The following is a 23,928-nucleotide window of genomic DNA, read 5'->3' as shown; positions in this document are numbered from 1 at the left end:
TCACATTCTTAGATCCCGGAAGATACGAGACCACAAAATCAAAATGGGAGAAAAACAGAGACCATCAAGCTTGTCTATGATTCAACCGCTTGGCAGACTCGAGGTAAATCAGATTCTTATGATCGGTCAAGACTAGTGTTGAGCATTCCGATGCTGCAAGTATCGGGTATCGGCCGATACTTGCTGTATCGGAATTTCCGATACCGAGATCCGATATTTTTGTGATATCGGGTATCGGTATCGAAACAACATTAATGTAAAAATGTGTAAAAGAAAGAATTAAAATAAAAAATATCGCTATACTCACCTGTCCGACGCAGCCTGGACCTCAGCGAAGGAACCGGCAGCGTTGTTTGTTTAAAATTCGCGCTTTTACTTGGTTACGTGAATTCCCGGCTTGTGATTGGTCAGGGCGGCCATGTTGCCGGGACGCGGACCAATCACAGCAAGCCGTGACGAAATTACGTCACGGCTTGCTGTGATTGGTCCGCGTCCCGGCAACATGGCCGCCATTAACCAATCACAAGCCGTGACGTCACGGGAGGCTGGACTTGCGCGTTTTTTTAAAAAGCGCGCGTGTCCAGCCTCCAGTGACGTCCCGGCTTATGATTGGTCACGGCGCCATGTTGCCGGGACGCGGACCAATCACAGCAAGCCGTGACGAAATTACGTCACGGCTTGCTGTGATTGGTTAATGGCGGCCATGTTGCCGGGACGCGGACCAATCACAAGCCGTGACGTCACGGGAGGCTGGACTTGCGCACTTTTTAAAAAACGCGCGTGTCCAGCCTCCAGTGACGTCCCGGCTTGTGATTGGTCAGGGCGGCCATGTTGCCGGGACGCGGACCAATCACAGCAAGCCGTGACGTAATTTCGTCACGGCTTGCTGTGATTGGTCCGCGTCCCGGCAACATGGCCGCCCTGACCAATCACAAGCCGGGAATTCACGTAACCAAGTAAAAGCGCGAATTTTAAACAAACAACGCTGCCGGTTCCCTCGCTGAGGTCCCGGCTGCGTCAGACAGGTGAGTATAGCGATATTTTTTTATTTTAATTCTTTCTTTTACACATTTATATGGTTCCCAGGGCCTGAAGGAGAGTTTCCTCTCCTTCAGACCCTGGGAACCATCAGGAATACCGTCCGATACTTGAGTCCCATTGACTTGTATTGGTATCGGGTATCGGTATCGGATTGGATCCGATAGTTTGCCGGTATCGGCCGATACTTTCCGATACCGATACTTTCAAGTATCGGACGGTATCGCTCAACACTAGTCAAGACCACAACGCGATGCTTAGCTCCCTCAAGCCAATGTCGCCACTCCTCAAATGCCCACTTCATAGCCAACAATTCCCGATTGCCGACATCATAATTACGCTCAGCAGGCGAAAACTTTCTGGAGAAGAAAGCACACGGTTTCATCAAAGAGCCATCAGAACTTCTCTGAGACAAAACGGCCCCTGCCCCAATCTCAGAAGCGTCAATCTCAACCTGAAAAGGAAGAGAAACATCTGGCTGACGCAGCACAGGGGCAGAAGTAAAACGACGTTTAAGCTCTTGAAAGGCCTCCACAGCCGCAGAGGACCAATTCACCACATCAGCACCTTTCTTCGTCAAATCGGTCAGAGGTTTAACCACACTAGAAAAATTAGCAATGAAGCGGCGATAAAAATTAGCAAAGCCCAAAAATTTCTGAAGGCTCTTCACAGATGTGGGTTGAGTCCAATCATGAATGGCCTGGACCTTAACAGGGTCCATTTCAATAGCCGAGGGAGAAAAAATGAAACCCAAAAAAGAAACCTTCTGAACTCCAAAAAGGCACTTAGACCCCTTCACAAACAATGCATTAGCACGAAGGATCTGAAATACCATCCTGACCTGCTTCACATGAGACTCCCAATCATCGGAAAAAAAACTAAATATCATCCAAATATACAATCATGAATTTATCCAGATAATCCCGGAAAATATCATGCATAAAGGACTGAAACACAGATGGAGCATTAGAGAGCCCGAAAGGCATCACAAGATATTCAAAATGGCCTTCGGGCGTATTAAATGCTGTTTTCCATTCATCAACCTGTTTAATACGAACAAGATTATACGCCCCTCGGAGGTCGATCTTGGTAAACCAGCTAGCCCCCTTAATCCGAGCAAACAAATCAGAAAGCAAGGGTAAAGGGTACTGGAATTTGACCGTGATCTTATTGAGAAGGCGATAATCTATACAGGTCCTCAAGGAGCCATCCTTCTTGGCAACAAAAAAGAACCCCACTCCCAACGGTGACGAAGACGGGCGAATATGCACCTTCTCTAAGGACTCCTTTACATAACTCCGCATAGCGGCATGCTGTGGCACAGACAGATTGAAGAGTCGACCCTTAGGGAACTTACAGCCAGGAATCAAGTTAATAGCACAATCACAGTCCCTATGAGGAGGTAGGGAACTGGACTTGGGCTCATCAAATATATCCTGGAAATCCGACAAAAACTCAGGAACTTCAGAAGATGGGGAGGAGGAAATTGACATCAAAGGAATATCACAATGCATCCCTTGGCAACCCCAACTAGTCACAGACATAGATTTCCAATCCAGCACCGGATTATGTAGCTGTAACCATGGAAAACCCAGCACAACAACATCATGCAAATTATGCAACACCAAAAAGCGAATATTTTCCTGATGTGCTGGAGCCATGTACATGGTCAACTGTGTCCAGTACTGAGGTTTATTCTTGGCCAATGGCGTAGCATCTATCCCCCTCAAGGGAATAGGGCTCTGCAAAGGCTCCAAGGAAAAACCACAGCGTTTGGCAAATTCTAAGTCCATTAAGTTCAGGGCAGCGCCAGAATCCACAAATGCCATTACAGAAAAGGACGACAATGAGCAAATCAGGGTAACAAACAAGAGAAATTTAGGCTGTACAGTACTAATGGTAACAGGCCTAGTGACCCTCTTAGTACGCTTCGGGCAATCAGAAATAGCATGAGTAGAGTCACCACTAGTGTTGAGCGATACCGTCCGATACTTGAAAGTATCGGTATCGGAAAGTATCGGCCGATACCGGCAAAGTATCGGATCCAATCCGATACCGATACCAATACAAGTCAATGGGACTCAAGTATCGGACGGTATCCCTGATGGTTCCCAGGGTCTGAAGGATAGGAAACTCTCCTTCAGGCCCTGGGAACCATATTAATGTGTAAAAGAAAGAATTAAAATAAAAAATATTGCTATACTCACCTCTCCGACGCAGCCTGCACCTTACCGAGGGAAGCGGTAGCGTTCTTTGTTTAAAATTTGCGCTTTTCTTTCCTTTACGTGAGTCCCGGCTTGTGATTGGTCGCGTGCCGCCCATGTGACCGGGACGCAACCAATCACAGCAAGCCGTGACGTAATTTCAGGTCCTTCAGGATTTTAAAATTACGTTCCGGCGTTGTGATTGGTTGCGTCGCAGTCACATGGGAGACGCAACCAATCACAGCAAGCCGTGACGTAATTTCAGGTCCTTAAGGATTTTAAAATTACGTCCCGGCTTTGTGATTGGTTGCGTCGCAGTCACATGGGAGACGCAACCAATCACAAGCCGGGAGGCTGGACACGCGCGTGATTCATAGCTCACCAAAAAAAAAAACAGCACCTTGCTCCCCCACACAACTGGTTTCATAAATTCAGTGCACTAGGCAGAAGACTACCATCCATAGCAGCAGCCCATACAGCCTCTCTGGGGCTTTTGAGTTGGGGCACCATCCCATTATCATAATTTCAGCGGTATCCATGACGCGCATTTTAAAATGGGCGCGTGTCCAGCCTCCCGGCTTGTGATTGGTTGACCGCGGCGCAACCAATCACAAGCCGGGACGTCACGGGAGGCTGGACACGCGCCCATTTTAAAATGCGCGCGTGTCCAGCCTCCCGGCTTGTGATTGGTTGACCGCGGCGCAACCAATCACAAGCCGGGACGTCACGGGAGGCTGGACACGCGCCCATTTTAAAATGCGCGCGTGTCCAGCCTCCCGTGACGTCACGGCTTGTGATTGGTTGCGTCTCCCATGTGACTGCGACGCAACCAATCACAAAGCCGGGACGTAATTTTAAAAATCCTTAAGGACCTGAAATTACGTCACGGCTTGCTGTGATTGGTTGCGTCGCCCATGTGACTGCGACGCAACCAATCACAACGCCAGAACGTAATTTTAAAATCCTGAAGGACCTGAAATTACGTCACGGCTTGCTGTGATTGGTTGCGTCCCGGTCACATGGGCGGCACGCGACCAATCACAAGCCGGGACTCACGTAAAGGAAAGAAAAGCGCGAATTTTAAACAAAGAACGCTGCCGCTTCCCTCGGTAAGGTGCAGGCTGCGTCGGAGAGGTGAGTATAGCAATATTTTTTATTTTAATTCTCTCTTTTACACATTTTTACATTAATGTTGTTTCGATACCGATACCCGATACCACAAAAATATCGGATCTCGGTATCGGAATTCCGATACAGCAAGTATCGGCCGATACCCGATACTTGCAGTATCGGAATGCTCAACACTAGTCACCACAGTAAAAACACAGCCCATTCTGACGTCTGAATTCCTGCCGTTCTGCTCTAGTCAAAATCCTATCACATTGCATAGGCTCAGGACTCAGCCCAGAGGACACTGCCATGTGGTGCACCACCTTACGCTCGCGCAGGCGCCGATCAATCTGAATGGCCAGAGACATCATTTCGTTCAAACCAGCAGGTGTGGGGAACCCCACCATAACATCCTTAACCCCTTAAGCCCCGAGGGTGGTTTGCACGTTAATGACCGGGCCAATTTTTACAATTCTGACCACTGTCCCTTTATGAGGCTATAACTCTGGAACGCTTTGACGGATCTTGGCAAATCTGACATTGTTTTCTCATGACATATTGTACTTCATGTTAGTGGTAAAATTTATTCTATATAACTTGCGTTTATTTGTGAAAAAAACGGAAATTTGGCGAAAATTTTTAAAATTTCGCAATTTTCCAACTTTGAATTTTTATGCCCTTAAATCACAGACATATGTCACACAAAATACTTAATAAGTAACATTTCCCTCATGTCTACTTTACATCAGCACAATTTTGGAACCAAACTTTTTTTTGTTAGGGAGTTATAAGGGTTAAAATTTGACCAGAAATTTCTCATTTTTACAACACCATTTTTTTTTAGGGACCACATCTCATTTGAAGTCATTTTGAGGGGTCTATATGATAGAAAATACCCAAGTGTGACACCATTCTAAAAACTGCACCCCTCAAAGTGCTCAAAACCACATTCAAGAAGTTTATTAACCCTTCAGGTGTTTCACATGAATTTTTGGAATGTTTAAATAAAAATGAACATTTAACTTTTTTTCACACAAAATTTATTTCAGCTCCAATTTGTTTTATTTTACCAAGGGTAACAGGAGAAAATGGACCCCCAAAGTTGTTGTACAATTTGTCCTGAGTACGCTGATACCCCATATGTGGGTGTAAACCATTGTTTGGGCGCATGGCAGAGCTTGGAAGGGAAGGAGCGCCATTTGACTTTTCAATGCAAAATTGACTGGAATTGAGATGGGACGCCATGTTGCGTTTGGAGAGCCCCTGATGTGCCTAAACATTGAAATCCCCTACAAGTGACAACATTTTGGAAAGTAGATCCCCTATGGAACTTATCTAGATGTGTGGTGAGCACTTTGACCCACCAAGTGCTTCACAGAAGTTTATAATGCAGAGCCGTAAAAATAAAAAATCATATTTTTTCACAAAAATTATCTTTTTGCCCCCAATTTTTTATTTTCCCAAGGGTAAGAGAAGAAATTGGACCCCAAAAAATGTTGTGCAATTTGTCCTGAGTATGGTGATACCCCATATGTGGGTGTAAACCATTGTTTGGGTGCATGGCAGAGCTTGGAAGGGAAGGAGCACCATTTGACTTTTCAATGCAAAATTGACTGGAATTGAGATGGGACGCCATGTTGCGTTTGGAGAGCCCCTGATGTGCCTAAACATTGAAACTCCCTACAAGTGACACCATTTTGGAAAGTAGACCCCCTAAGGAACTTATCTAGATGTGTTTTGAGAGCTTTGAACCCCCAAGTGTTTCACTACAGATTATAACGCAGAGCCGTGAAAATAATTTTTTTTTTTCTCAAAAATGATTTTTTAGCCCCCAGCTTTGTATTTTTACAAGGGTAACAGAATAAATTGGACCCCAAAATTTGTTTTCCAATTTGTCCTGAGTTTGCTGATACCCCATATGTGGGGGGAACCACTGTTTGGGCGCATGACAGAGCTCGGAAGGGAAGGAGCGCCATTTGGAATGCAGCCTTAAATGGATTGGTCTGCAGGCGTCACATTGCATTTGCAGAGCCCCTGATGTACCCAAACAGTACAAACCCCCCACAAGTGACCCCATATTGGAAACTAGACCTCCCAAGGAACTTATCTAGATGTGTTGTGAGAACTTTGAACCCCCAAGTGTTTCACTACAGTTTATAACGCAGAGCCGTGAAAATAAAACATCTTTTTTTTCCCACAAAAATGATTTTTAGCCCCCCAAATTTTTATTTTCCCAAGGATAACAAGAGAACTTGGACCCCAGAAGTTGTTGTTCAATTTGTCCCGAGTACGCTGATAACCCATATGTTGGGGTAAACCCCTTTTTGGGCGCACGGGAGAGCTCGGAAGGGAAGGAGCACTGTTTTACTTTTTCAACGCAGAATTGGCTGGAATTGAGATTGGATGCCATGTCGCGTTTGGAGATCCCCTGATGTGCCTGGACAGTGGAAACTCCCCAATTCTACCTGAAACCCTAACCCAAACACACCCCTAACCCTAATCCCAACGGTAACCTTAACCACACCCCTAGCCCTGACACACCCATAATTCTAATTCCAACCCTAATCCAAACCGTAAATGTAATCCAAACCCTAACCCTAACTTTAGCCCCAACCCTAACTTTAGCCCCAACCCTAACCCTAACTTTACCTCCAACCCTAGCCCTAACCCTAACCCTAAACTTGACTGAAATACGTGGCACTGAAATACGTGGCACTGAAATATGTGGCACTGAAATACGTGGCACTGAAATACGTGGCACTGAAATACGTGGCACTTAAATACGTGGCACTGAAATATGTGGCACTGAAATACGTGGCACTGAAATATGTCATACGTGGCACTGAAATACGTGATACGTGGCACTGAAATACGTGGCACTGAAATACGTGATACGTGGCACTGAAATACATGATACGTGGCACTGAAATACGTGGCACTGAAACACGTGGCACTGAAATACGTGGCACTGAAATACGTGGCACTGAAATACGTGATACGTGGCACTGAAATATGTGATATGTGGCACTGAAATACGTGGCACTGAAATACGTGGCAATAAAATACGTGGCACTGAAATACGTGATACGTGGCACTGAAATACGTGATACGTGGCACTTAAATACGTGGCACTGAAACACGTGGCACTGAAATACGTGGCACTGAAATATGTGGCACTGAAATACGTGATACGTGGCACTGAAATATGTGATACGTGGCACTGAAATACGTGGCACTGAAATTTGTGGCACTGAAATACGTGGCACTGAAATACGTGATATGTGGCACTGAAATACGTGGCACTGAAATACGTGGCACTTAAATATGTGGCACTGAAATACGTGATACGTGGCACTGAAATACGTGATATGTGGCACTTAAATACGTGGCACTGAAACACGTGGCACTGAAATACGTGATACGTGGCACTGAAATACATGGCACTGAAATACGTGGCACTTAAATACGTGGCACTATGACTGTCAGAAAATGTTCATTAAACGGTTAGGGGTGAGGTTAGGGGTAGAGTTAGGGTTAGGGTTTGGATCCCTTTATCACCTTGATGGTTGTGGGTGGTTTTTCAGTGTGTTTTCTGTTTTTTTTCGATAAAAACGCATGTGCTTAAAAACGGAAGAAAATACTGCAGGTTGTATTTCTGAAAATGAACGCATGCGTTTTCAATGTTAAATATAGGGAAAAAACACATGCGTTTTTTTGTGCAAAAAATGCTGCAGACAAAAACGCAAGTGTGAAACAAGCGACGCTTTTTATAGCAAAAAAGTTTTTGCGTCTCCACATTTTGAGACCTATAATTTTTCCACATTTTGCTCCACAGAGTCATGTGAGGTCTTGTTTTTTGCGGGACGAGCTGACGTTTTTATTGGTAACATTTTCGGACACGTGACCATTTTTGATCACTTTTTATTCCGATTTTTGTGAGGCAGAATGACCAAAAACCTGCTATTCATGAATTTCTTTTGGGAGAGGCGTTTATACCATTCCACGTTTGGTAAAATTGATAAAGCAGTTTTATTCTTCGGGTCAGTACGATTACAGTGATACCTCATTTATATCATTTTTTTATGTTTTGGCGCTTTTATACGATAAAAACTATTTTATAGAAAAAATAATTATTTTGGTATCGCTTTATTCTCAGGACTATAACTTTTTTACTTTTTTGCTGATGATGCTGTATGGCAGCTTGTTTTTTGCGGGACAAGATGACGTTTTCAGCGGTACCATGGTTATTTTCATCAGTCTTTTTGATCGCGTGTTATTCCACTTTTTGTTCGGCGGTATGGTAATAAAGCGTTGTTTTTTGCCTCGTTATTTTTTTTTTCTTACGGTGTTTACTGAAGGGGTTAACTAGTGGGGCAGTTTTATAGGTTGGGTCGTTACGGACGCGGCGATACTAAATATGTGTACTTTTATTGTTTTGTTTTTTTTATTTAGATAAAGAAATGTATTTATGGGAATAATATATATATATTTTTTTATTATTTATTTAGGAATTTTTTTTTTTTTTTTTTTTTACACATGTGGAAAATTTTTTTTTTTACTTTTTTACTTTGTCCCAGGGGGGGACATCACAGATCGGTGATCTGACAGTTTGCACAGCACTCTGTCAGATCACCGATCTGACTTAGATCACTGCAGGCTTACCAAGCGCCTGCTCTGAGCAGACACTCGGTAAGCCACCTCCTTCCCTGCAGGACCCGGATGCCGCGGCCATCTTGGATCCGGGACCTGCAGGGAGGAAGGAGGTAGGAGACCCTCGGAGCAACGCGATCACATCGCGTTGCTCCGGGGGTCTCAGGGAAGCCCGCAGGGAGCCCCCTCCCTGCGCGATGCTTCCCTATACCGCCGGTACACTGCAATCATGTTTGATCGCGGTGTGCCGGGGGTTAATGTGCCGGGGGCGGTCCGTGACCGCTCCTGGCACATAGTGCCAGATGTCAGCTGCGATAGGCAGCTGACACCCGGCCGAGATCGGCCGCGCTCCCCCCGTGAGCGTGGCCGATCGTGTATGACGTACTATCCCGTCACCAGGAATTAAGTCCCAGGTCACCTTGACAGGATAGTGCGTCATACGGGATTAAGGGGTTAAGGGCTTCAGAAAGACCCTTTCTGAAAATAGCTGCTAGGGCATCCTCATTCCATTTTGTGAGCACAGACCACTTTAAATTTCTGGCAGTATACTTCTGCTGCTTCCTGACCCTGACACAGAGCCAGCAAGATTTTTTCTGCCTGATCTACAGAATTAGGTTTGTCATACAGCAGTCCGAGTGCTTGAAAAAATGCGTCCACATTGAGCAATGCAGGATTCCCTGGCTCAAGGGAGAATGCCCAATCCTGCGGGTCTCCACGCAGCAGAGAAATGACAATCTTCACCTGCTGAATGGGGTCACCAAAGGAACGGGGTTTCAGAGCAAAAAACAATCTGCAATTATTTTTAAAGTTCAGAAATTTAGATCTATCCCCAGAAAACAAATCAGGAATAGGAATTCTAGGCTCAGAAACAGGAGTCTGAACGACATAATCTTGGATACTCTGTACCCTTGCAGCGAGATGATCGACACGCGTGGACAGACCCTGAACCTCCATATCAGCACCAGAATCCTGAACCACCCAAAGATTAAGGGGAAAAAAAAAGACAAAACAAGCTGCAAAGGAAACAAAAATGGCTCAGAATTTTCTTTTCCCTCTTTTGAGATGCATTCAACACATTGTGGGCCAGCTGTACTGTTATGACCTGGTGGTTACGGAGAAGCACTGATATGACCTGGTGGGTAAAATGAATCATGGACAAGCTCTGAGGAGGTGGTAGCTTTACTGACCGCAGTTCCTAATCCTAACACCAACACTAGAAATAGCCGTGGAGTGTTCCTGACTGTCCCTAGACACCTCGTCACAGCCTAAGAACTAACTACCCCTAAAGATGGAAACAGAAAACTATCTTGCCTCAGAGAAATTCCCAAAGGAAAGATAGCCCCCCACAAATATTAACTGTGAGTAGAGAGGGAAATGACATACACAGAGATGAAAACAGATTTTAGCAAAGGAGGCCAATTTCTAATCTAGATAGACAGAAATAGAAAAGGATACTGTGCGGTCAGTATTAAAAACTAAAAATCCACGCAGAGTTTACAAAAATGATCTCCACACCGACTCACGGTGTGGAGGGGCAAATCTGCTTCCCCAGAGCTTCCAGCTAGCCTGAATAATTCATAATGACAAGCTGGAGAAAAGAAACATAACTTAAACTGAGCAGTAAAGTCCAAAGCAAATGGACAACCAAAGAACTAGCAAGAACTTATCTTATGCTGAAATGGACAGGCCATCAGAGAAATCTAAGGAGAGATCTGAATCCAACCCAGAGAACATTGACAGCTGGCATGGACTACAGACCAGAGCCAAGTTAAATAGCAAGGCCAGGGGAGCCGATTAGTGAAAGCAGCTGCTGCGGCTAAACTCAAGGAGCAGCAGTTCCACTCGAAACCACCAGAGGGAGCCCAAGGGCAGAATTCACAAAAGTACCATTCATAACCACAGGAGGGAGCCCAAGAACGGAATTCACAACAGTAATCCCACAAGGTTGTCTGAGATTCCTCATCATCCATGGAAACTGGCTCCTGGGAAATCACATAATTGTGCAGCACCACACAGGCCTTGACAACCTCATCCACAGTCTCTGTGTGCAGTTTTATGGCAGTTAGCAGCACTCGCCACTTTGCGGTTAAAATGCCAAACACGCACTCCACAACTCATCTGGCTCTCGTTAAGCAGTAATTAAATACTCTTTTGGTTCGGGTCAAATCTCTACTTGAATAAGGTTTTAGTAGGTTTGGTGACAGCTGGAATGCCTCATCACCAACCCACACAAATGGCATAGGTGGTCCAGATGTTCCCGGGAGTGGTCTTGCTGGTGGAAAATCATACCTGTCTCCATATAGACGACTATTATCTATCTGTAGATATATCTATCTATTGATAGATATGTCTATCGATAGCTAGATTGATATATCGATAGAGAATAGATAGATAGATATATTGATATATACGATAGATAGATACGATAGATCGATATAATAGATAGATGATAGATAGAAAATAGGTGGATAATAGATAGCTAGATGATAGATAGATATATCTATAGATAATACCAAGCCCGATGTTTAGTAAGAAACATAATAAAATGGTACATAAAGAGTTAGGCCAGGATCACACATGTGAGAAACTTGGACGAGTCTCGCATCTTAATAACCGGTACTGCCGTCGGCACTCGGGAGCGGAGCGTGCGGCTGCATGTATTTCTATGCAGCCGCACACTCCGCTCCCGAGTGATTGCGGCAGTGCCAGGTATTAAGATGCAAGACTTGTCTGAGTTTCTCGCATGTGTAATCCTGGCCTTAAATAAAGACACACACACAAAATCTGCGTTAGGCCGGGGTCACACTTCTGAGAAACTTGCACGAGTCTCGCACTTCAATACCCGTCACTGCCGCCGGGACCGGAGTTTGCGGCTGCATGTATTTCTATGCACCTGAACGCTTCGGTCCCGAGTGCTGGTGGCAGTGCCGAGTATTGAGGTGCGAGACTCGTGTGAGTTTCTCGCAAGTGTGACCCCGGCCTTAAACGCAATATGTTTAACTAAAAAAAAAATTGAAAAAAAAAAACGGCATGGGCTCCTGTGCAATTTTCTGTGCCAGAGAGGGAAAGCCAGTGACTGGGGGACCGATGTTTGTAGCCTGGAAAGGAGTTAATACCCATGGAGCTTGCCAGGCTATGAATATAAGCCCGCAGCTGTATATTTAACCTTTACTGGCTATTAAAATAGGGGACCCCCCCAAAAAAAGTGACCTGGGGTCCCCCTATAATATATAGCCAGAAAGGCTACGCAGACAGCTGCGGGCTGATATTCATAGCCTAGAGAGGGACCATTGATATTGCCCCCCCCCCCCCCGGCTACTAATATGATCTCCCAGCCACCCCAGAAATGGCACATCTGTAAGATGCGCCTATTCTGGAGCTTCTCTCTTCACACAGGTATAAATTCCCACCTCTGCTTGCTGTCTTATCCATCTCATCTGCTGCAATAGACTTTAATGGTATAACCTCCCTCTGCTTGCTGTCTGTCATCTGCCACTCTAGCATCTAGCAACATATTTTAATGTGCCTGCTTAATGATTGGTATAATTCATTTGTTGCATTGTACGTTTTACTCACTGTTTGATGTATATCCATTACTGTGGCCACTTTAGATATTATCTTGCTGAAGGTGTTGTAAGGTTTCTCTTACTGAGAGTGTTGGGGGACACTCGCTTAGCCGCGATATTTAAGCACACAGCATGGGTTTTTATATCAAAACAGTTCATACGGTTTATTTAAGCCACGTAAACCGGGTTTAAACACAGTTCATTACATAGAACACAACAGGCACCAACAGTCTCTTTGGTACCTGACGGGAGCTCCTGCTCCACCTTGCCGACTCTTCCAACAGCCTTTGGGTAAGCTGCCTAACGGGGATCACCAACTCGCCTGGTCAATACACAGTAGTCAGTCCAGACCTCACCGAAGGACTCCAGCTTCCCCACACTCTGTTAACCCTCTTCCGGGTAAGCTGCCTAACGGGGATCACCAACTCGCCTGTCCGGCATACAGTAGTCAGTCCAGACCTCACCGAAGGACTCCAGCTTCCCCACACAGTAACAGACACCGGCCCAGCAGATCCTGGTGCTCACCTCGTACCCACAGGTCCTGGACCCCGTCCTCCACCTGTTAGCTTAGGTCCTGGACCCCGTCCTCCACCTATCAGCTTAGGCCCTGGACCCCGTCCTCCACCTGTCACAACAGGTCCTGGACCCCGTCCTCCGCCTGTCAGCTTAGGTCCTGGACCCCGTCCTCCACCTATCAGCTTAGGTCCTGGACCCCATCCTCCACCCGTTACCTTAGGTTACCAGGATCACGCCGGTGGCCTAGTCCATGTTCTCAGGTGCTTGTAGGACCCTGGTCATTCCCAGGCCAGTCCAGCACCTTCACCTCGCTCTCAGGTGCTTGCAGGACCCTGGTCATTCCCAGGCCAATCCAGCAGCGTTCAGGACCCTAGTCATTCCTAGGACAGTCCTGCATCTTCGGGACCCTAGTCATTCCTAGGACAGTCCCCGGGACCCTAGTCATTCCTAGGACGGTCCCACCGGTCAGCGTTGTTCGGGACCCTAGTCATTCCTAGGACAATCCCCGGGACCCTAGTCATTCCTAGGACAATCCCCCCGGCCAGGTCCATACACAGGAACCACACAGGTTTCACACAGGACCTGCCGGACACGCCTCCCATGTGACCCACAACCTGGTCACATTATATACCTGAAACCACACCCCTGGATGGGTGTGTGGATGTGTGGCTAGTCTGACCCTCCCGTCTCTCATGACTAGCCTAGTAAGTCACCCAAACTTAACTATACACATTGCAACAAAACTCTTGAGGGACTACAGGTCCCAGCATAACCACAATACATCTGACTTACTACGCAGACTCCTTCCGCGACACACATCGGCCATTCATAACACTGCCGATTACAGGTACACCATGAATATCACCACAACAGATACGCTTCCATGCATATCTCACAGAGCGCACAAAGCGCCCCCTAGCTACCACAGGGGTCACTACACCATCACATATATCACAGTGTTTATAGCATATAGATGTTGCCAGCCACAATGTGTTTGATCATTTAATCACCCCCTGGTGTGCTGGCCCCAGCTACCAAATTATCCCCACCCTGGTCCCACAATCCATCTCTTCTGACTCAGCATTGGACTATAAATGTAGAACCATCCTTAGGGGAGCACGCAAGTGGGGGTGCACGCAAGCGTCCCAGATCACTGCTTCCATCTAACATGTTCAGCTCCCATGCACTTCTCACCTTCCTGAAAAACATCAGCCCATCTTACACAAACACACTGCACAAAAAAAACTTCAAACATTTCAAAAAACTACTTGCTTCTTATCTTGTTACTCCTACTGATTTCAGGGAACATATCCCCTAACCCCGGTCCCCCATCCCTCAACCGCTACCCTACCTCATATCAAAACCATACTAACCTTATTAATATTACTTGCACCCCCTCATCTCTCCCTTTCAATTGTGCCCTTTGGAATCCACGGTCTGTATGTAACAAGCTTCCTTTCTTGCACAACTACTTTCTGAACAACTCTCTGAATCTATTTGCCCTCACTGAAACCTGGATCCAGGACTCTGACACTGTCTCCCCTGCTGCCATTTCCCATGGTGGCTTACAATTCTCCCATTCCCCAAGACCCACAAACAGACCTGGTGGTGGAGTCGGCATACTCTTGTCCCCCCAATGCACGTTCCAGGTTATACCCCCAGTTCCATCACTCTCATTCCCTTCTTTTGAGGTCCACACCATCAGGCTCTTCCGTCCCCTCTCCCTCAGAGTAGCGGTCATATACCGGCCCCCAGGCTCACTCACCCGCTTCCTGGACCACTTCTCAGCCTGGCTGCCGCACTTCATGTCCTCAGAACTACCAACCCTTATCCTGGAAGACTTCAACATCCCCATTAACAGTCCACTTCCACATCTGCATCCCAGCTTCTATCACTAACCACTTCCCTAGGCCTCTCACAGCTCTCAACCTCTGAAAACACACAAAGACGGTAACACCCTGGACCTGGTCTTTGCCCGGCTCTGTTCAATCTCTTACCTAGATAACTCACCACTTCCCCTCTCTGACCACAACATTCTCTCCTTCACACTCACAACTCCTCGCCCACCCCAGCACTCTCCTACCTATCACACATTCAGAAATTTACAAGCCATTAACCCTCATACACTTTCAGACTCCTTACACTCATCACTGTCCCCAATCTCTTCTTTTTCATGTCCTGATCTGGCTGTACTTCACTACAATGACACTCTTAGAAGCACCCTTGACCAAGTAGCTCCCCTCACCCTCAGAACCTCCAAACACAGAGTGAAACAGCCCTGGCTCACATCGCAAACCCGATTTCTCCAGCGATGATCTAGAAGTGATGAACGCTTATGGAGGAAAACACGCACACCAGAAGACTTCACACACTTCAACTTTATATTATTTATATAGGACCTATAACTCTGCCCTTCACCTCGCCAAACAGACCTACTTCACCACTCTGATCTCCTCACTATCCAACAACCCCAAGAAACTTTTTAACACCTTCCACTCCCTCCTCAGGCCAAAAGCACAAGACCCTATCACAGACATTTGTGCTGATGACCTGGCCTCCCACTTTATAGAGAAAATAGACAATATCCGTCAGGAAATCCGCTCCCAGACACCAAGTGCAATGACTCCCATTCCTCCCTGCATCTCCCCTGGCTCACTCTCCACTTTCGATCCCATCACAGAAGAAGAAGTCTCCAAGCTCCTCTCCTCTCTTCTCGTCCAACTACATGCACCACCGACCCCATTCCCTCACACCTCCTCCAGTCTCTCTCTCCAGTCATCACAACTCACCTAACTACAATTTTTAATCTCTCCCTTTCCTCTGGCATTTTTCCCTCCTCCTTCAAACACTCTATCATTACTCCATTACTAAAAAAACAAACCCTTGACCCATCATGCACATACAACTACAGACCGGTCTCCAATCTCCCCTTCATCTCAAAACTCCTGGAGCGCCTAGTCTACTCCCGTCTTCTCCACTCATTCCCTCCTAGACCCTTCACAGTCCGGTTTCTGCCCGCTACATTCGACAGAAACTGCACTCATCAAGGTGACCAATGACCTTCTGACAGCAAAATGTAATGGTGACCACTCTCTGCTCATTCTCCTTGATCTTTCTGCAGCTTTCAACACTGTTGACCACCCTCTCCTACTCTCTAGGCTCCAGTCACTAGGCATTAAGGACACTGCTCTCTCCTGGTTCTCCTCCTATCTTTCTGACCGCTCCTTCAGTGTTCTGTTCTCTGGCTCCACTTCATCTCCTCTTCCTCTCACTGTCGGGGTACCTCAGGGCTCAGTCCTTGGCCCCCTTCTCTTCTCCCTCTACACGGCCCCAATTGGACAGACCATCAGCAGATTTGGCTTTCAGTACCATCTTTATGCTGATGACACACAACTATACACATCATCCCCTGACTTTACCCCCGCTGTACTACAGAACGCCACTGACTGTCTGTCCGCAGTCTCTGACATAATATCCGCTCTCTACCTGAAGCTCAACCTCTCCAAAACTGAACTTCTTCTGCTCCCGCCTTCTACTAACCTCCCTAAATCTGGTATTTCCCTCTCCGTGGGTGGCACCATAATAACACCCCGGCAGCAGGCACGCTGTCTGGGTGTTATGTTTGACTCCGATCTCTCCTTCACCTCCCACATACAATCTCTTGCCCGCTCGTGCCGCTTACACCTAAAGAACATCTCTAGAATCCGCCCTTTTCTCACCATGGAGACAACAAAAACTCTCACTGTCGCCCTAATCCACTCCCGTCTGCACTACTGCAACACTCTATTAATTGGCCTCCCCCTCACGCGACTTTCCCCTCTCCAGTCTATCCTTAATGCAGCAGCCAGGGTCGTCCATCTGGCTAATCGTTACTCGGATGTGTCAGCTCTTCACCAGTCATTACACTGGCTGCCCATTCATTACAGGATACAATTCAAAGTACTTGTTCTCACCCACAAAGCTCTCCACAGTGCGGCACCGCCTTACATCTCCTCCCTCATTTCTCTCTATCGGCCTAGCCGACCGCTGCGCTCTGCAAACGACTTTCGACTAACCTCTGCACTAATCCGTACCTCACACTCCCGACTCCAAGACCCCGTGCTGCACCAATCCTCTGGAATGCTCTACCCCAAGATATTAGAACCATCCACAATTTGCATAGTTTTAGGCGCTCCCTCAAAACACATTTGTTCAGAGCGGCCTATCACGTTCCCTAATCAAACTCATTTTATGTTTGTGTGTGTGTAGCCCATTCGCTTTCTCCATCTACCCCCCACTCCCTGAAGATGGCTGGACCATCATTGTAAATACATCATTGTAAATACACACCTGTACTTTGTATCTCCCCACCTTTACTGTAGATTGTAAGCTCTCACGAGCAGGGTCGTCGTATTTATTATTATTATTATTATTATTATTATTATTCATTTTTATAGCGCCATTTATTCCATGGCGCTTTACATGTGAAATACGGGGCAAATATAGACAAATACATTAGACATGAGCAAAAAAAAAAAACACAAGGCACACGGGTACATAAGGAGGGAGGACCCTGCCCGCGAGGGCTCACAATCTGCAGGGGATGGGTGATGATACACTAGGAGAGGGCAGAGCTGGTTGTGCGGCGGTTCAGTAGGTTCAGGATCACTGCAGGCTGTAGGCTTGTCGGAAGAGGTGAGTCTTCAGGTTCTTTTTGAAAGTTTCTATGGTAGGCGAGAGTCTGATGTGCTGGGGTAGAGAGTTCCAGAGTATGGGGGAAGCACGGGAGAAGTCTTGGATGCGGTTGTGGGAAGAAGAGATGAGAGGGGAGTAGAGAAGGAGGTCTTGAGAGGATCGGAGGTTGCGTGTTGGTAGGTACCGGTTGATCATGTCACAGATGTATGGAGGAGATAGGTTGTGGATGGCTTTGTAGGTCATTGTGAGGGTTTTGAACTGGAGTCTCTGGGCAATAGGAAGCCAGTGAAGGGCTTGGCATAGGGGAGAGGCTGGGGAATAGCGGGGAGACAGGTATATTAGTCGAGCAGCAGAGTGTAGGATGGATTGGAGTGGTGCCAGAGTGCTAGAGGGGAGTCCAGAGAGTAGGAGGTTGCAGTAGTCGAGGCGGGAGATGATAAGGGCATGCACTAGTGTTTTTGTGGTGTCACGGTCAAGTATTTTGTTTTATTCTGCATTATTACTGTATTGTTAACATTGTTACCTATGACTGTTATGTTTGAAACTGTTAAACTGTAAAGCGCTGCGGAATATGTTGGCGCTATATAAATAAAGATTATTATTATTATTATTAGCCTCTCTTCCCACTGCCCTGTAGCGGTGGCATATGGGGTAATAAGGGGTTAATGTCACATTTGTAAGGTGACCTTAAGCCGGCTTGGTAAGGGAGAGGCATCAATAAGACTCCTACCATTACTAATCCTATAGTTCATAAAGGGTTAATAAAACACACACATGCAGAGTAAAGTATTTTAATGAAATAAAACACCACACAGTTTTGCCATCTTTATTACACTGGTAATCCAAGCGAAGCCATCGATCTTCTTAAAAAAATAAAAAATAAATACACCAACCATATACTCCTTATTCTGACGCAGTCCTTAATAACGAGTGTCTCACGGTGAGTCCAGCTCTGCTACATCTGGATGCCTGATATCCAGACATAGCAGAGCTTGTAGATGGCCACGGGAGATAACTCTAAAGAGATCACCTACACTCTAGTTCTTGCAGTCAGCTGACTGTGAGAAGTAGCCTAGGGTGAGCTGAGATAACATGTGCATGGCAGTTCTCGCGGTAAGCTAAGTTATTGCGAGAACTGCAGTGGATGCGGACTTCCGGCGGCATGACAAGGTAAGACCTTATTTAAATTAGTACACATGCGTAGTAAGCTGCTTTTATGCAGTTATTACGCATGTGACTAATCATCAGATGCGGTTTTACCGCATCTAATGATAGTCTATGGTAAATTTACTGTCCGGCAACGGAGTGTCGCCGCATTGTAAACAGACATGCTGCGTTCTGGAAAGACGCGCTGCATGTCCGTTTACATGGGTCTGCTACCTGCGTCTTTTAACACATAGTGGAGACGGGATTTAATGAAATCCCTTCCACTATGCTGTAACATCTGTACGCTCTGTGTTTGACACTGTGGCTGTACGCAGCGTCAAATACGCAGCGTTTCCTGACCGTGGAAACATACCCTTAGGGTATGTTTCTACGGTCAGAAATGGCTCAGTATTTGCTCAGCATTTGACGCAGGTAAAATCTGCACAAAATCTGCATCTGAGGTCACTCGCATGTGCGTTTTTGATGCGTTTTTTCTGCTTGTGTTTTTGATGCGTTTTTTCATTGCATGCGTTTTTTGGGTCACTTGAAATAAAGCTAATTGAAAGTTGGCTTCTGGGAAGGAAAAAAAAAATGATTTCCTGTTTGCAGATATATTGGGATATGTTCCCATGGTCTGTAAACGCTGCAGGTTGGATGCTGCGTACATCTGCAGCGTCCAACACACAGCGGCCAGATGTTACAGCATAGTGGACGGGGTGGATAGCGTCAGGGACAGAGTCTTAACCTGTAATAGGTGCATGGGTTACAATTGTACCCTGGCCCTAGAGATTAGGGGAGCCCTGAAGTTCCCTTTAACCCATATGAAAAAACTATTTTTATTTAAGACCTGTGATAGTTGGGGCCCTGATTCTGTAGTTCGACCCACAAGCTTGAATTTACTCCACAGGTCAGGGACCAGTCTTGATTTTTTAGAGCAATAAGTAAAGGCTGTCTTGTCAGAGATAGAGGGAAGCAGCATGTGTATTTGGGCACTCAACCTCAGGCGATGTAGCTCATAGAATTGTAAAATAAGATACCGTACATTTTATTTTGAATAGTAAAATCTTGGGCCAATGCACTTGTTTTAAGGCACAGCCCCCAAATCAAGATGCCTAGCAATGCCTCTGTAATGAGGTCTTAAAAAATGTTTTCATCTGGTACTGAAATACAGCTGGACTCCTAAAATGTTAATTTTAATGGAATCAATGGTGCTACATAAATAATAATAATTTTAGTATAGTGACTATACAGCTTTTTCTTATTAATGTAAATAACAAATATGTCTAATGGGAAAAAATATTTAGTTTATATACAGTACTTTTTTTTATTATTACTTGCAGACTTCCGAGTTAGGAGTCACAGAACATGTAGAAGGTGACCCTTGTAAGTTTGCTCTCTGGGTTGGCAGAACTCCTTCATCTGACAACAAAATTGTCCTTAAGGTTAGTTACATGCATGAATTTTTTTTTTAATTAATATGTGTTCTGCATGGGAGCAGAGGAGCATTGCATGAGTTATACTGTGAGACTCCTTGGACCAACTTGTAGACATTATATACTTTATGTTCTCCTGTTTAGGTTTTTGCATTTAAAAAGTGAATTTCAACTGGTGGTATTGCCACTTGAGCACATGCTGAAATTAAGCACATTTTACTAGCATGTCATTTATGGTTCTTATACATCACAGAATCCAACTGCTTGTTCATACTTTCAGTCTCTAAACACAGATATTTCAAATAGAAAATAGTGATGATGTAGGTGCCATCTTCTCTGACTGGGGTCATGTTCATCACTTCGGTCTCCAGCTGGTCCAGACACCATGATGACTTTAGTCATCCACAACTCATCTCTGCAGACTTCTATCTTCTCCAGTTTTCTGTTGTACAGACCAATGTGGTGTCCTTAAAGGGACTTTGTCATTAGATTTTTGCTAAGTAATCTGAGGGCAGCATGAAATAGAGATTTCAACGACGTTTCATTTGTTAGGCTGGGTGCTGTTGTTGCAATACAAGTGTTTTTTTCGGCAGGAGATTAACACTGCCTGGACTACAACACACATGAGACCTGGTCCAACTCTGCTCCACCAATGATTAACAACTTACTAGCAATACACAATGTTCACAGAAGGCTTTGATGTGGGCGGGGTTAGCTTTCTGAGCTCTGCTACATCTAAAAACTCTGATTGTATCGCAGCTGCATCGCCCCAGTAAACTAAGTGACACATCGCTGAAATCAGGGTCTCTGTTCTGTCCTAACTAAATGAGGAAGGCTCATATGTAGCTATACAGGCAGCTAAACCGCTATACCGGAGTCCAATAAGGAAACTGTGGTTGAGTCTGTGCTTTTATTGAACGTAGTAGAATATTGGCGCGGTGAAACTGTAAACAATCATATACATACAATCAGTGCATGGTACAGCAGAAATACATACTACACATGTCGTACATTATGCATGAACATTTACAAGGCTAGTAACTGAACTAAGAGTACAACTGACTTAGGCTACTTTCACACTAGCATCGTGCACTGCACGTAGTTATGCGTCGTTTTGTAGAAAAAACGCATCCTGCAAAAGTACTTGCAGGATGCGTTTTTTCTCCATAGACTTGCATTAGCGACGCAGTGCGACGCATTGACACACGTCGCAACCGTCGTGCGACGGTTGCGTCGTGTTGCGTCGGACCGTCGCCACCAAAAAATGTTGCATGTAACGTTTTTTGGTGCGTCATGTCCGCCATTTCCGACCGCGCATGCGCGGCCGGAACTCCGCCCCCTCCTCCCCACACCTCACAATGGGGCAGCGGATGCATTGAAAAACAGCATCCGCTGCCCCCGTTGTGCGGCGCTTACACTGCTTGCGTCGGTACGTCGCAATTCGGCGTGCGTCATACGACGCTAGTGTGAAAGTAAGCTAAGCTAGGCTAATATTAGAGCAAATGATAAAGGAGGAAAATGAGTCAAATGCTGGTAATTTACAAAAGTAAGCAAACTTTATTAAATATCAATATAGGTAAAATTTAGAACCATTCATATAATTACACACAGTTCATTGAGCAATCAGTATATAATGTAGCAATATGAGGTACATGACAAGATTCCATCTAAGTGAGTACCGGTAAAACATGCCTACACAAATGGGCTCTCATTAGATAATATAATAGAAATTAGTCGCTGTGGCGCAGCTATGCACAGCATAATGCCACGGTTGCATAAGTGAGTAAGGCTGAATAATATAATAAGTGAACAGAGGGCTTGAAAGCAGTGCAGGTCCCTGTGAATGCTGACTGCTCCTAAACTTATCCACTCTGAACAGCCCAGAGCATATAAGGGCTTATATCGGCCAGTTTAGCAACCTGCTGACATCAACAGCGTTAACCACAGCAACATATAGTTACAAACAGTAATTACCCATATGTCAGGTAGGCGTCCCGGACCTCACTCCCCAATGCACGTTTCGGTGTGAGTCCACCTTCTTCAGGGGGCGTGGCTTCAATAGCAATTAGTCCCTACCTATATATCCGGTGTGCAAGATCACCTGATGCAGAAGCACCAATACAGCTGATCTAACCACGCAGGTGCTCAATCTATTGTCCGCAAGCAGCAGCCGCGCATCCATGTCGTCATCCCCGCAGCAGAGTCACGTGGGGCGGCCGGCGCCAACCCCCACCACGCAGCAGAGCAAACGGAGAGGAGGCACTAGAGCGCGGTGGTGAGCGGACGCAGAAGAGCCGGGCGCATGTGCGCAGAAGTGTCACAGCAGCATCGGTCCGCATCAATGTACATAGATACTAAGTCTGTATATAATCAAATACCTTAAGTGGGGCAATATATAACACAAACATCGATCAAATAGAGACACGTGAGATTACAACATAGATACCCTAGATGACTCCATTACATAAGCACGTAGCGATCGTAGCCTACAGCTAGACACACACCCGCCTACCCATTCTGCAGGATAGGTAACATGGAGCGGCCAGCGCCTAGCCGCTACCATGCACCGGACCAAACAGAAAGGGTGGCAAAGAGGCGCGCCAGGCCGTGAATGCCAAAGGTCGCATTAAAGCATACATAAATCGTAATATTATTAAGGATGACATTAGTATATTGCTAATGATTATTAAGTCCACATATAGTGCATAGAAGGACAACGTCAGTATAATATCGCTACATCAAATGATTAAATAGAATGCAATAGATTCAATCATAGGAATTGCAGTATAATGGTATAATTATATAATATTGATCAGTCCATATTGAAGTCTCACGTCTCTTCATTATATGCTGGAATGAATATAATCGGAACAGCTCTTCATATAGATTAAAGCGCAGATCATCCGCAGGATAAAAGAATGCATCTTAAACGGACACGTCATAGATGTTGAAACATATATGTTATATATAATTGATCACTAGAATGACAAAAGAAGAAACATAAGTACCCAATTAAAAACAAAGGTCAGAATTAAAAGCCAATTAAAATCACAAAGCAATGGTGGACCAAGAAAGGACATGAGGCAACAAGTAGACCCAATATAGATATGGGTAATCAATGGTCAGAGGAATGAAGCAAACCCCTGGGACTCATTGAGACCATGGGGGGATATTGTGCCCAAGATGGTAATCCATCTACACTCCTTTTGGGCAAGTAGACGTTTAATGTCTCCACCACGGATCCCAAGTTGGATGTGCTGAATGCCCCTCGGATATCAAAGAAAAAGAAAAAGCATCACTGCAGTGAATCGCACACCTGCAAACAGTAAACGACAATATGTATAAAATACAAACTGTTTTATTAATAGCTCAAAAAACACATCACAAACAATAAAAACATAATTAAAAACATATAAGCACCATCAGAGACACACAGGAAAAATGGACCATAGCACAGTGTAATAACGTGACCCAAAACCTAATGGCTCATGGGGTGTAGCGCAGACCTGTATATATAGTATAGAGACAGTGCCCAGAAAAAGGTACAATAAATGATGCCTAAGCAAACAAAAATATATATATTAGGCACAA

At 45.5% G+C, this 23,928-nt stretch overlaps 1 protein-coding gene across 1 annotated transcript in view; it reads left to right on the top strand.

The window, feature by feature from the left end:
* The window catches only part of TRIO (trio Rho guanine nucleotide exchange factor), a 3,555,343-nt gene that overhangs the window by 1,913,690 nt on the left and 1,617,725 nt on the right, over positions 1-23,928 (top strand). The window contains 1 exon segment of the mRNA XM_077269474.1: positions 20,245-20,346. Coding sequence (XP_077125589.1) covers positions 20,245-20,346 — 102 coding nt within the window.

The sequence above is a fragment of the Ranitomeya variabilis genome, chromosome 6, assembly GCF_051348905.1.
Source record: "Ranitomeya variabilis isolate aRanVar5 chromosome 6, aRanVar5.hap1, whole genome shotgun sequence".
In the NCBI taxonomy this organism is placed as follows: Eukaryota; Metazoa; Chordata; class Amphibia; order Anura; family Dendrobatidae; genus Ranitomeya; species Ranitomeya variabilis.
The sequence above is the reverse complement of the archived record's forward strand: the minus strand, read 5'-3'. Positions and strand labels throughout refer to the sequence as shown.